Below are 14,415 nucleotides of genomic sequence, written 5' to 3'. Positions count from 1 at the left end.
TTCCTACTGCACCAGAGCAATCCTGAAAGTGTAACGTTGAGGATATAGACAGGCATGGGCCTGTTACCGGTTTCAAGGTATACCGAGGTTTGAAAAAGTCACGGTTTAAAAAAAATAAAATAAAAATATTTCTGTCATACCGTTCCTAAGGTATGAGCTGTATTTTAAAAGTGCAGTTTAAAAATCCCTCTCCCTGCCAGTGTTAAGTGGGTTTTAAAATAAAATTGTGTTCAATGGAAATGTTTTTTTTTTTTACCCAGACATTTAAAAAATAATACATTTATATCATTGTAATACCTTGAAACCGTGATATTTTTGCTGAAGGTTATACCGTCAGAATCTCATACAGGCCCATGCCTACTTATAAACTACTTTGGGGATAAAAGACCTGTTAGAAAGGCATTAAGGAGTCTTCCTGGATCATTGGTTTATTGCAACATCTTGCCTTTGGGAATTACAGCAAAAAGTTTATGATGACTGAAATTCAACGATCGTGGTACCACAAAAAGTAGCCCAGTTTAGTTTTAATAATTTAACTGGCCCTTTGTCACAGCATGATGATGACTGTTGATTGGTTTCTTAATTCAAATCTGAAAGAGATGTCCATCAAGACAGTTCAGGTATACATTTTAATAAGTGATATGCACATATTGCAGGCCATTAAGGAGGTAAATATGAATGTTGTTTGTCCCATTTGTACAGAGCTTTTGTGAAATTTAGTTTCAATGGGGCAGCTCGTGGTGGACCAGCTGATAGTGGGAACCACAGGAAGGACAGCGCTGGGCATCTCCCTCGTGAAGCCAGAACCACACAATAGCAGTGTTGTCTTCCTCACCTGCAGAGAATTATATTACGATTTCACCTGGTTTTGTAATTTACACATGCATACAGATCACTGGGCTTTGCCTTTAATGAACTTTACTTACAAAGACAGCCCACCAGCCTTTTGGTTCCAATGCCTGGCACAATGTGAGGGTCCTCCTTGGTGCCAGCATACTCCTTGGGCTTCAGCATACTGTAGGGATCCTGTAATGTAAAATTGAAGAACATTAGTACATGCAAATTTAAAAACACAGTATACTTGTGTGTTTTGTAGCATACCTTTCCATGTTTGAGGGCCTGCAGGGCACGTCGCTCCAGTCCAGTGGCCTGTTCCTCATCTGTTGGTACTCCTGAAAAATAAATATGGGAAAGGTTTCCATTAAAATGAATGATTCAAAGTCATCCGGTCACGTTGTGCTGTGTGCACATTACAGTCGGGCTGTCGGTCTACTTGCATGCCATAACTGCACGTCGGCAGTGGACGCCACCCAACCCAGCCTGCTCCTGTCCCCTATCAGGATACTGGCATCTATCCAACAGACGCCTGCCGGAGGGGGGGTGGTTCTATCAAAGGCCTTTCCACGAGTTTCAATCCAAATGACCTTCATCATTTGATTCAAACGTTGTACTTACATTAAGGCGGAACATAGTGACATGCCAGTGGTACATAGACATGTCCCAGCACATTAAGTAATCACAAAACAAGCCATTTCATTACTGCAAGTAAATATTGTTTGTCAAAATCCAATGTTATTTATCCTCTACATAGTAAAAGCACCAGTGGTAGCAAGATAACATCATGCAGACGTTGTGTATGATTATAGCCACCAAACTACGCAATACAAAATATCGCTTTAATACGTACGTGACTAACGTTACCAGTCTAACTTAACATTAGCTCCCTCAACTTAACTCCCATGGCCAATGACAGCCGTGCTTTCACCCTAGTCTGCGGCCCTGTAGTTAGTACGGTCTAAAGTCTGCGTCGGTTACAAACAGACTCTTACCTTTGGCCGTGGCTATGGCACGGTGTAACGGTCTAGCTACCACATTGCTCCTCAGCTGCAATGTTGTTGTGGTACAAGCTCGAAGAAGAAGACGTCCCGCCATTCTGGTAAATCACAATTTCAGGTACCTGCACTGAAACGAATATCAGCTGGACTGAAATGAACCCGACAGCCGTCTGAGTGACATGTGGTCGGACCAATAAGAGCAGGAATGGGGCGGTGTGACAGGTGGTCGGACCAATAAGAGCAGGAATTGGGGCTGTGCTAACTAACTAAAATGAGCAGAGGGGGCACGAGGAACAGCTGGTAAATACTGGTGAAATTGTCAAATCTAAAACAGATACAGGAGGAAAATAAATACATAATATACCGTATTTATTTTGAAAGATCAATTTCCCTGTAAAATCACAGTAAAAGCAAAAATCAGTTTTACAAGTTTGACAGTAAAAGCAAAAATCAGTTTTACAAGTTTGACAGACATCCACCTAGGGATAGAGAGATGTCATTGGATTATACACTCTATACTCACAACTGTATGTTGTTGGTTAAATGTAATTTAGGTAAGTTAATGGTAAATAGAAATGTGACCGGAAATGTGAGTCCAAAAAAACAGAGAATGAATTGCTGTGAATTAATTGTTGGTTGCTCCTTTCCTCCAGCTGTAGTCGGCGTAGGACATATAAACAGAACTGGTTTCTGAAGGTTTGTAAGAAAATAAAGAAGCATGCAGTGATCTCCTATGTCACCATTTTAAAATCCCCAGTGAAATATGTTCCACATATTGTCTTGTTATTGACTGTCAGAACAGGCCGTAGGCCTATAACATTTGAAATTATCAGTGTTTTGTAAACAGTTATTTCCCTGAAGAGAAATATAGAATAAGAGATAGGACTATAGTTGTCTATTACGAATAGATTGCATTGCAGATATTAATGTTTTGTGAGATGAACTGGTCATTTTCCACACGTAGCCTATCAGAGTAGCTACAACATATGAAGTTCCTCCTGTATACAAGCCTTACTGATGTAGGCCTAACTTTAACTTTGATCAGGGAGTTTTGCAGATGCTGATCAGCCTTTAACTCTGCATGCAGATGTGCAGATGCACGTTTTATTTTCGTCACTACATGCCGCTGGAGCGTGCTCCCTGGTGACGTCACATTTGTAAATACCAAAACCTCTATGAATGAAGGGCTCACTCGCCGGGTGCGGTGGCGCGCGCCTGTAATCCAAGTTACCGGGAGGCTGAGGCTGGCGAATCGTTTGAGCTCAGGAGCTCTGAGCTGCAGCGGACTATGCCGATCGGGTGTCCGCGCTAAGTACGGTATCGATATGGTGCTCCTGGGGGAGCCCGGGACCACCAGGTCGTCTAAGGAGGGGTGCACCGGCCCAGGTCGGAGACGGAGCAGGCCAAAGCCCCCGTGCCGCTCAGTAGTGGGATCGCGCCTGTGAATAGACGCTGTAGTGCAGCCTGAGTAATACAGCGGGACCCAGTCTTTTTACACTCTTTCTACTGCTCTACACACAGCTGGGATAACACACACGCTCAACAACAACGTTACACTATGTTACAGCAGCTTCTTTATATCCTTGTTCCCATGGAAACCTCCACAAACCACTTGTGTTTGTTTGTCCTCCACCGCCTCCAGCTGGACGAGAGGAGCAATCACATCATCACACCAATTCATTCTCCGCTTTTCTAAATGGAAACTCACGTTTCCATTTACCTTTCTCATTTCTGTTGTCTCATTCAACGGACAAAGCAACTAAATAAACTAAATAATAATATGATCATGTCTCCATGTCTAACAGACACACAGCATCACAGTGCAGATCTGTCTTTGCTGTGTTTCTGCTTGTTGTTATGATTGTCCTGTGTGCATTGGGAGAAAGCAACTACAGTAATAGTCTATATTTGCTCAACTACTGTACTTAGGTACAATTTTAATTGTATTTGTATTACGATTTTTATACTCTAATCCGTTATATCTCAGGGGCAAATGTTGTACCTTTTACTTCATTATCTATTTGACAACTTGGCTATAGGCTACAAGGTAGGCTACTTTGAGATAAAGGTTTTACACAAACTATAGAATATAGTCAGTTATTTAAAAATATATAGGATTCATTCATTTGATCATTCATCAAATTGTTGTTAAACACATGGCCTATAGTGTGTGTATCAGATTATTTTATATTTCTTCTATCTGAATTGTCTGACAAGTCATTATAAAATGTTACTAATTAGAACTGATTATTTGCTGATAGTTTGTGAGTTTATGTCAACCATATACTGTAAAATAATATATAAACATAATGGATGGCATATATATTGCACATACACTACATGATTCATCTTCACTATTTTAATGAGGCACATATGACATACAATAGGTAAAGCCAATCAGCATGACTGGATTATTCTCTATTGTTATTCACTATTATTCACTAAACCCACGCAAACATGGGGAGAACATACAAACTTGACACAGAAAGGCCCTGCCCTGACCGAGGATGGAACCAGAGCATTCCTTTTCTCTTCTTCTCAAAAATCACTTTTTACGAATTCAGAAATATCACAGTAACATTTCAAAGCAAAAATCAGTGCACATGTTTTACAAGTTTGAGAAGTTATTTAATGAAATTGTTAATCCTGATGTTGACATGAGACAGACATCCACGCATTGTTAATCCTGATGTTGACATGAGACAGACATCCACGCACAGGGAGGGAGTGATGTCATTGGATTATACACTCTATACTCACAATTGTATGTTGTGTAAGTAAGTAAGTAAAGTTTATTTGTATAGCACCTTTCACAGATAAAAATCACAAAGTGCTTCAAAATAAAATGCAATACAATAAAACAAATTAAAATACAAGAAAATTTAAATACAAATAGAAACATAACAAACAACCATAAAAACCTCAACTAACTAAAAGCTTGAACAGAAATTTAATTGCTTTTTAAAAGATTCAACAGAATTCACACAACGTAGAGAGGGAGGCAAGACATTCCACAGCCTAGGAGCCACTGCTTGGAGTGATCGGTCCCCTCTAGTTTTAAACTGAGTGCGGGGAACCTACAGCCTCTGACCTAATGACCTCAGACTACGGGTGGGAGTATGAAGCTGTATCAAGTCAGACATGTAGGGAGGAACTTGACCGTGCAGGGCTGTAAAAGTAAGGACGAGGATTTTAAATTGAATTCTATACTGGACTGGTAACCAGTGAAGTGCTGCTAAAACAGGCGTGATGTGTGCTCTTTTGTTAATGTGAGTTAAAAGCCTTGCAGCAGAGTTCTGAACAGCCTGGAGACGGTAATGCTCCTTCTTACTCAAACAGGTAAAAAGACTGTTGCAATAATCCAAACATGAAGAAATGAAAGCATGGATGATCATCTCTAACTCACCCTTAGTCACTAGTGTTCTTAATTTGGAAATATTTCTCAGTTGGAAGAAACAGTTCCTAACTAATTGTTTTTGAGTGGAGATCAAAATGTTGTAGATGGTTAAATGTAATTTAGATACAGTGGTGTGAAAAAGTGTTTGCCCCCTTCCTCATTTCCTGTTCCTTTGCATGTGTGTCACACTTAAGTGTTTCGGAACATCAAACCAATTTAAACAAAAGTCAAGGACAACACAAGTAAACACAAAATGCAATTTGTAAATGAAGGTGTTTATTATTAAAGGAGAAAAAAAATCCAAACCATCATGGCCCTGTGTGAAAAAGTGATTGCCCCCCTTGTTAAAACATACTATAACTGTGGTTGTCCACACCTGAGTTCAATTTCTCTAGCCACACCCAGGCCTGATTATTGCCACACCTGTTCACAATCAAGGCATCACTTAAATAGGAGCTGCTTGACACAGTAAGGTCCACCAGAAGATCCTTAAAAGCTACACATCATGCCGAGACCCAAAGAAATTCAGGAACAATTGAGAAAGAAAGTAATTGAGATCTATCAGTCTGGAAAGGGTTATAAAGCCATTTCCAAAGCTTTGGGAATCCAGCGAACCACAGTGAGAGCCATTATCCACAAATGGCGAAGACATGGAACAGTGGTGAACCTTCCCAGGAGTGGCCGGCCGCCCAAAATTACCCCAAGAGCGCAGCGACGACTCATCCAAGAGGTCACAAAAGACCCCACAACAACGTCCAAAGAACTGCAGGCCTCACTTGCCTCAGTTAAGGTCAGCGTTCATGCCTCCACCATCAGGAAAAGACTGGGCAAAAATGGCCTGCATGGCAGAGTTCCAAGGAGAAACCACTGCTGAGCAAAAAGAACATCAAAGCTCGCCTCAATTTCTCCAGAACACATCTTGATGATCCCCAAGACTTTTGGGACAACATTCTGTGGACCGATGAGACAAAAAGTGGAACTCTTTGGAAGGTGTGTGTCCAAGTATATCTGGCGTAGAAGGAACACTGCATTTCATAAAAAGAACATTATACCAACTGTAAAATATGGTGGTGGCAGTGTGATGGTCTGGGGCTGTTTTGCTGCTTCAGGACCTGGAAGACTTGCCGTGATAAAAGGAACTATGAATTCTGCTGTCTACCAAGAGATCCTGAAGGAGAATGTCCGACCATCTGTTCGTGTACTCAAGCTGAAACGAACTTGGGTTCTGCAGCAGGACAATGATCCTAAACACACCAGCAAGTCCACCACCGAATGGCTGAAGAAAAACAAAATGAAGACTTTGGAGTGGCCTAGCCAAAGTCCTGACCTGAATCCTATTGAGATGTTGTGGTATGACCTTAAAAAGGCCGTTCATGCTCGAAAACCCTCTAATGTAACTGAATTAGGACAATTCTGCAAAGATGAGTGGGCCAAAATTCCTCCAGGACGCTGTAAAAGCCTCATTGCACGTTATCGCAAACGCTTGGTTGCAGTTGTTGCTGCTAAGGGTGGCCCAACCAGTTATTAGGTTTAGGGGGCAATCACTTTTTCACACAGGGCCATGATGGTTTGGATTTTTTTTCTCCTTTAATGATAAACACCTTCATTTACAAATTGCATTTTGTGTTTACTTGTGTTGTCCTTGACTATTGTTTAAATTGGTTTGATGTTCCGAAACACTTAAGTGTGACAAACATGCAAAGGAACAGGAAATGAGGAAGGGGGCAAACACTTTTTCACACCACTGTAGGTAAATGGTAAATAGAAATGTGAGTGGAAATATGTGAGTCCAAAAAACAGAGAATGAATTGCTGTGAATTAATTGTTGGTTGCTCCTTTCCTCCAGATGCAGGCGGCGTAGGACATATAAACAGAACTGGTTTCTGAAGGTTTACAAGAAAATAAAGAAGCATGCAGTGATCTCCCATGTCACCATTGTTACATCCCCAGTGAAATATGTTCCACATATTGTCTTGTTATTGACTGTCAGAACAGGCCTCACTTGTAGGCCTATAACATTTGAAATGATCAGTGGTTTGTAAACAGTTCCCGGAAGAGAAATGTAGAAATAAGAGATAGGACTATAGTTGTCTATTGCGAATAGATTGCAAATATTAATGTTTCGTGAGATGAACTGGTAATTGTCCACAATCAGAGTACAACATATGAAGTTCCTCCTGTGTTTACAAGCATTACTGATGTAGGCCTAACTTTAACTTTGATCAGAGAGGGAGTTTTACAGATGCTGATCAGCCTTTAACTCTGCAGCTGCACGTTTTATTTTCGTCACTACATGCCGCTGGAGCTTGCTCCCTGATGACGTCACATTTGTAAATCCCAAAACCTCTATGAATGACGAGATCACTCGCCGGGTGCGGTGGCGCGCGCCTGTAATCCAAGTTACCGGGAGGCTGAGGCTGGCGGATCGTTTGAGCTCAGGAGCTCTGGGCTGCAGCGGACTATGCCGATCGGGTGTCCGCACTAAGTTCGGTATCGATATGGTGCTCCTGGGGGAGCCCGGGACCACCAGGTCGTCTAAGGAGGGGTGCACCGGCCCAGGTCGGAGACGGAGCAGGCCAAAGCCCCCGTGCCGCTCAGTAGTGGGATCGCGCCTGTGAATAGACGCTGTAGTGCAGCCTGAGTAATACAGCGGGACCCAGTCTTTTTACACTCTTTCTACTGTTCTACACACAGCTGGGATAACACACACGCTCAACAACAACGTTACACTATGTTACAGCAGCTTCTTTATTTCCTTGTTCCCATGGAAACCTCCACAAACCACTTGTGTTTGTTTGTCCTCCACCGCCTCCAGCTGGACGAGAGGAGCAATCACATCATCACACCAATTCATTCTCCGCTTTTCTTAGACTCACGTTTCCATTTACCTTTCTCATTTCTGTTGTCTCATTCAACGGACAAAGCAACTAAATAAACTAAATAATAATATGATCATGTCTCCATGTTTAACAGAGACACGGCATCACAGTGCAGCACTGTCTTTGCTGTGTTTCTGCTTGTTGTTATGATTGTCCTGTGTGCATTGGTGGAAAAAGCAACTACAGTAATAGCTTATATTTGCTCAACTACTGTACTTAGGTACAATTTAAATTTTATTTGTATTACGATTTTTATACTCTAATCTGTTATATCTCAGGGCCAAATATATTTTACTTCACTATCTATTAGACAGCTTAGGCTGCAATGTACTTTGAGATAAAGGTGTTACATACAAACTATAGGCCTAGATAATAGTCAGTTATTTAAAAATATATGGGATTCATTCATTTGATCATTCATCAAATTGTTGTTAAACACATAGCCTAGTGTGTATCAAATTATCTTATATTTCTTCTTCCGGAATTGTCTGACAATTCATTATAAAATGTTACTAATTAGAACTGATTATTTGCTGATAGTTTGTGAGTTTCTGTCAACCATATACTGTAAAATAATATATAAACATAATGGATGTCATATATATTGCACATACACTACATGATTCATCTTCACTATTTTAATGATGCACATGACATACAATAGGTAAAGCCAATCAGCATGACTGGATTATTCTCTATTGTTATTCACTATTATTCACTAAACCCACGCAAACATGGGGAGAACATACAAACTTGACACAGAAAGGCCCTGCCCTGACCGAGGATAGACCAGAGCATTCCTTTTCTCTTCTTCTCAAAAATCACTTTTTACGAATTAAGAAATATCACAGTAACATTTCAAAGCAAAAATCAGTACACATGTTTTACAAGTTTGATAAGTTATTTAATGAAATTGTTAATCCTGATGTTGACATTGGATTATACACTCTACTCACAATTCTATGTTGATCGGTCCCCTCTAGTTTTAAACTGAGTGCGGGGAACCTACAGCCTCTGACCTAATGACCTCAGACTACGGGTGGGAGTATGAAGCTGTATCAAGTCAGACATGTAGGGAGGAACTTGACCGTGCAGGGCTGTAAAAGTAAGGACGAGGATTTTAAATTGAATTCTATACTGGACTGGTAACCAGTGAAGTGCTGCTAAAACAGGCGTGATGTGTGCTCTTTTGTTAATGTGAGTTAAAAGCCTTGCAGCAGAGTTCTGAACAGCCTGGAGACGGTAATGCTCCAAACGTTACCCTACCTTTAGTTAGCAGCTGGATTTAACACGGTTAAAATGCTGACAGCTAACGTTAAACTGTGTAAAGTGTGACTGTGTTTCACCGTAGAAGATTCCAACACCGGGACCTAACAGTCTGCTCTGCAGCGCAGCACCTGTCGTTGTCAGAATTAGGCTAAACAACACAGACGATACATTAAGATGTGCATAACAATTATGTCCATACATTAATACCCCCAAAGTAAATATCTCCCACTTCGTTTTTTAGGTTGTCCCACTTCTTCTTGACCTGGGTGTGTGGGAGACCCTCCCTCCGATCCCCTTCGTCTCCAAAATAAGCCTATCTGACTGAGGGGGGGGAAAAAGCAGATTACACAGCTATTAGGCCTACTTGTGAACATTAAACAATAGTGTAGCTTCTCACCGATATCCGTTCGCAGTGTTGTCCCTCCCCCTGGTAAACAGCTGCTTGCTGCCTACACGTAGATGTATGAACGTCTCCGTTTGTTCCTTAGTCCCTGTCAGAAAAGACGAGAAAGCTATTAGTATAACGCTGTGGATGGTATAATGTTAACGTTACATTAGTTTGATGTAGCATCCTCGAAATTCTGGCTTCGAAGAATCCTTCCTTGACATTGACAAACACCTAGTGTCTTATGAATCCTGAAAAGTCTAAAGAGTTTAAAATTAGGGCATCCTAACTTGCCTAAGTAATTACTTTGCAGAAGATGAAAAGAACAGGATTCATAATAGGTTACAGTTTTTTACAACTACTTACACACAAAATCTTTACATGTCAACCGATTTTTGAAACCTCTCATTTAAAGAGCAAAAGTACACACCAAATCTCCAAGACCATGAGCTATTTCTCAGCCTTTCACTCCGTTTTCAATTGCATAAAACACACTACACACGCTTCTCTACCTAAGACACAAAAATCTGACAGGAAGTGACTTGCTGTCCTTTTCCAAACACAACCAATCAAAATGATACACTTTTTCACCAGGTCACACACACACTCTCCTCACACGAGTAAACCGGAGTAAACACTACTTGCTTAAATTGCCTCCTGGAGTCCTCCACTTGCCTCCCTTCCTCGCGTCTTAGTCCACTGTAAACGAAGAGGCTCCAGCAGTAGGCTAGTATCAGATCTGTGAGTCATTGGGAAAGAGCGCCACCTGCCCATTGACACCTCGTTGTGGCCGAACATGGTAATGCCGGCCGGCCTCATGGCGCTTTAGATGAGGGTTTGATTCTAAGCGAGTAGAGGCGACATTAAAAAATAACAAAACGACAACACAATCTAATGGGCTCGTATTTTCAGCAGACAAAATAACTGAGAAAGTACTACAGTGGCAGCCGTGGCTAGAGGAAATGTGATTTAGCTTTAGAGCCCAACTCACCATGACCATATACCTGATTAAAGTTCCCATTTTATGGATGAGTCATGAGAATTCGCATACATTCATTTTTACATGGCACGTATCAGGCGTTACCCACAATTCCAATGGGCATCGTCAGACAAATCAACGGCAATAATTTCAAAATTATTAACAATTTAAAACAATTTAAATTCTGAACTCAGTGTCTGCAGTGACTATGAGATAGAGAGAGTGTGTCCGACATGAGAATGAACAGAGAGTGTGTCCTACATGGAAATGAAAAGAAAAAAACTAATATGCCCCCTCAGTGAAACAACTGAGACATTGGAGGCCTTTAAATACAGCTCGATTCCATTACTTTATTCGTAGGTGGCGGTGTGGCTGCGACACTCTGGAGCTGGAAGTTGGAGCTTCTGAGGAGGGCCTTGATAAGGCGTTGTAGATATTCATACTACCTCGCTCTGTCTCCCCTGACCCCGGCTTTCGTGGCTGTATGGAGCTACTTCTGGAAGCTCGAGTTTCACATTCGCCAAGCTGCTTACGTTTTTAAATTGCTCAATGCTTCGTAGTTTTTTTAATCTTTAATACTCTTTTAATTACATTTGGCATAATGCAGATAATAGGCTACCTAGCTTAATTATCAGATGTTTACGTCGCTAACCGAGTAAACGGATATACCTTTTCTACGAGTGGTTCAGTGGATTTATTGATGTGGATTCCTATAGCCAAGCTGTCTAATAGATAGGCTAGTGAAGGAAAAGGTAGGTCTACAACATTTGCCCCTGAGATATAACGGATTAGGCCTACAGTAGGCCTATACAAATCGTAATACAAATAAAATTAAAATCGTACTTAAGTAGGCTACAGTAGTTGAACAAATAAAGGCTAATACTGTAGGCCTAGTTGCTTTCAAAATAATATTGTCTCCATGTCTAACAGACACACAGCATCACAGTGCAGCACTGTCTTTGCTGTGCTAGACATGGAGACATGATCACAATATTATTTATTTTATTTAGTTGCTTTGTCCGTTGAATGAGACAACAGAAATGAGAAAGGTAAATGGAAACATGAGTCTAAGAAAAGCGGAGAATGAATTGGTGTGATGATGTCACTGCTCCTCTCGTCCAGCTGGAGGCGATGGAGGACAAACAAACACAAGTGGTTTGTGGAGGTTTCCATGGGAACAAGGAAATAAAGAAGCTGCTGTAAAATAGTGTAACGTTGTTGTTGAGCGTGTGTGTTATCCCAGCTGTGTGTAGAACAGTAGAAAGAGTGTAAAAAGACTGGGTCCCGCTGTATTACTCAGGCTGCACTACAGCGTCTATTCACAGGCGCGATCCCACTACTGAGCGGCACGGGGGCTTTGGCCTGCTCCGTCTCCGACCTGGGCCGGTGCACCCCTCCTTAGACGACCTGGTGGTCCCGGGCTCCCCCAGGAGCACCATATCGATACCGTACTTAGCGCGGACACCCGATCGGCATAGTCCGCTGCAGCTCAGAGCTCCTGAGCTCAAACGATTCGCCAACCTCAGCCTCCCGGTAACTTGGATTACAGGCGCGCGCCACCGCACCCGGCGGGAGATCTCTTCATTCATAGAGGTTTTGGGATTTACAAAGGTGACGTCATCAGGGAGCACGCTCCAGCGGCATGCATAGACAGTATATAATGGACCAATAGACCCCGTTGCTTTTCCGGTGATGGCCAGCTTTACTGCGCAGCCTCCAACTGAGAGAATGTGACGTGAGCAACGTGTCTGAAAGTTGTAAGTCTTCTGGTAGCTGTGCCAAGAGAAATCTCAATCATTCCCAATCTTACAGATACGGAGACTGTAGGTGTATGTAAGGAGATAACATGGGCACAGGCTAATTATTGATCACTAACATGCTAGTTAACATTAGTAATTAAACCTAAACATCTCATGTAAGTCGAAACTGCCTGCGAGCTTCTCCTGTACTATACGGTAATTCCTCTACTATGCGACAGTAAGTCACTTGGTTATGACACAATCGTTAGCTTATTTTTAAAGCGTAAAAAAAAATGGTGGTCAGCGGAATGCTAACAGGAGGTGATGGCCAGTTAGCAACAAAATGGCGCCATGATGGCTCGAGTTCTGAAGCGAAGCTTACCCCCTTGGTGGCATGTAGTGATGAAAATAAAAGGTGCAGCTGCAGAGTTAAAGGCTGATCAGCATCTGTAAAACTCCTCACTGATAAAACCTTTCAATAAAGATCAATAGGCCTACTTTATCTTTAAAAAGCGTACAGGCTATATGTCTATGAGTCTGCTTTTCTGTTGTCTTGCATTCATGTTCTTTATCATGTCAGCAGGTTGCATGATTCAGTAACTTATATTCAAAATCTGTGATTGAAATGTAAATGTAAACCAAAGAGCAACTGCAGGCAGCATTTAAAACACAGGAGTTGAATCTCTTATCACTGCCAAAGTAAATAACAGCTCTTTTACAGGGAGCGGACGATGCTGCAGACAACAACTCAATCTGAGTCATATAGGCTATCATAATACAACATGTGACCATAAAAAGTGAGCAGCTGAAAAGTGGATCACAATGTGGACACATTTTCTTCATTTAATTAATAAAAGAGAGAAGGCTTCAGGTTTGGGACTAGCCTACTTTTCCCTCCAACATTTCTCTGACAGAGGAGCAGCGTCACATTTAAATTTAGCTGTGATGAGGTTTTAAAGCCTTTGAACCTTTTCTGGATTCTGAACTTGTCAGACTGGTAATATGTTGATAATATGTGAGCCTTTGGTTCATTTAGTGAAGCCTGGTTCCCCCACACAGCTGCTTTCTCTTGTTGCCTAATGAGGCCTCTGGTCAGGTCTGTGTGGATGTGTACAGAGCGAGCTCTATCAACACCGCCTGACTCTCCTGTTGATACGTCTGTTAAGGCCATACAGTTCACATCTTTAAGATTACTTAACCCTCCTATAATCTGTAGGAAAAAAATGACATACAATATGTTACAGGTCAAATTGACCCCACTGTTATACACTCACAAACAGGCAAATAATCAGTTTAAATTAGTAGCCTAACCTTTTATTATGGTTTGTCAGAGAATCCAGAAAGAAGAAATATGAGATCACTGGACATATTAGGCTAAACTATTTTTAACAACTATTTGATAAATGACCAAATGAATTAATCATGCTTTTTTTGTTATAATCGATTGTAGGCCTGTTCTATAATTTGTGTCTTTCTATTTTTAAAGATTATTTTTGGGGCATTTTAGGCCTTTATTTGTGACAGGACAGCTCAGACATTAAAGGGGAGAGAGATGGGGAATGACATGCAGCAAAGGGCTGCCGGTCTGCGGCCACTGCGTCGAGGACTGAGCCGCCATTGGGTGCGCGCTCTACCAGGTGAGCTACCCAGGCGCCACTATAATTTGTATCTTAAACTTTTAACTTCAAAGTAACTTGTAGCCCTTAGCTGTCAAATAGATATAGTGAAGTAAAGAGTATAATATTTGCCCCTGAGATGTAGTGAATGAGAGTATCAGTTTAAAAATAGAAATACTCGAGTAGAGTAAAAATACCTCAAACTCAAAGCCTACTTCAGTACAGTTGTTGAGCAAATGTAGCCTGCTTTCCCCCACTGCACACAGAACAATCATGACAACAGACAGAAGCACAGCGACAGTGCTGCACTGTGATG

At 41.5% G+C, this 14,415-nt stretch overlaps 1 protein-coding gene across 1 annotated transcript; it reads right to left on the bottom strand.

Moving 5' to 3' along the window:
- Window positions 1–407: 407 nt before the first annotated feature.
- On the bottom strand, window positions 408–2,023 carry cox5b2 (cytochrome c oxidase subunit 5B2). Its single transcript, XM_028603558.1, has 4 exons — window positions 1,830–2,023; window positions 1,102–1,172; window positions 927–1,026; window positions 408–835 (listed from the first exon to the last, which is right to left on the bottom strand). The coding sequence occupies exons 1-4, from the start codon at window positions 1,930–1,932 to the stop codon at window positions 723–725; spliced, it is 387 nt and encodes a 128-aa protein (XP_028459359.1). The 5' UTR covers window positions 1,933–2,023; the 3' UTR covers window positions 408–722.
- Window positions 2,024–14,415: the final 12,392 nt, after the last annotated feature.

The sequence above is a fragment of the Perca flavescens genome, chromosome 17 (genome assembly GCF_004354835.1).
Source record: "Perca flavescens isolate YP-PL-M2 chromosome 17, PFLA_1.0, whole genome shotgun sequence".
Lineage (NCBI taxonomy): Eukaryota > Metazoa > Chordata > Actinopteri > Perciformes > Percidae > Perca > Perca flavescens.
The sequence above is the reverse complement of the archived record's forward strand: the minus strand, read 5'-3'. Positions and strand labels throughout refer to the sequence as shown.

Bases quoted from the DNA above. Each gene is read 5' to 3' on its own strand.
- cox5b2 (XM_028603558.1), bottom strand. From the start codon at position 1,932: ATGGCGGGACGTCTTCTTCTTCGAGCTTGTACCACAACAACATTGCAG. The intron at 1,173-1,829 runs GTAAGAGTCTGT...TTTATTTTTCAG, and splicing joins TGCCATAGCCACGGCCAAAG to GAGTACCAACAGATGAGGAA. The intron at 1,027-1,101 runs GTATGCTACAAA...TTTACATTACAG, and splicing joins AGGCCCTCAAACATGGAAAG to GATCCCTACAGTATGCTGAA.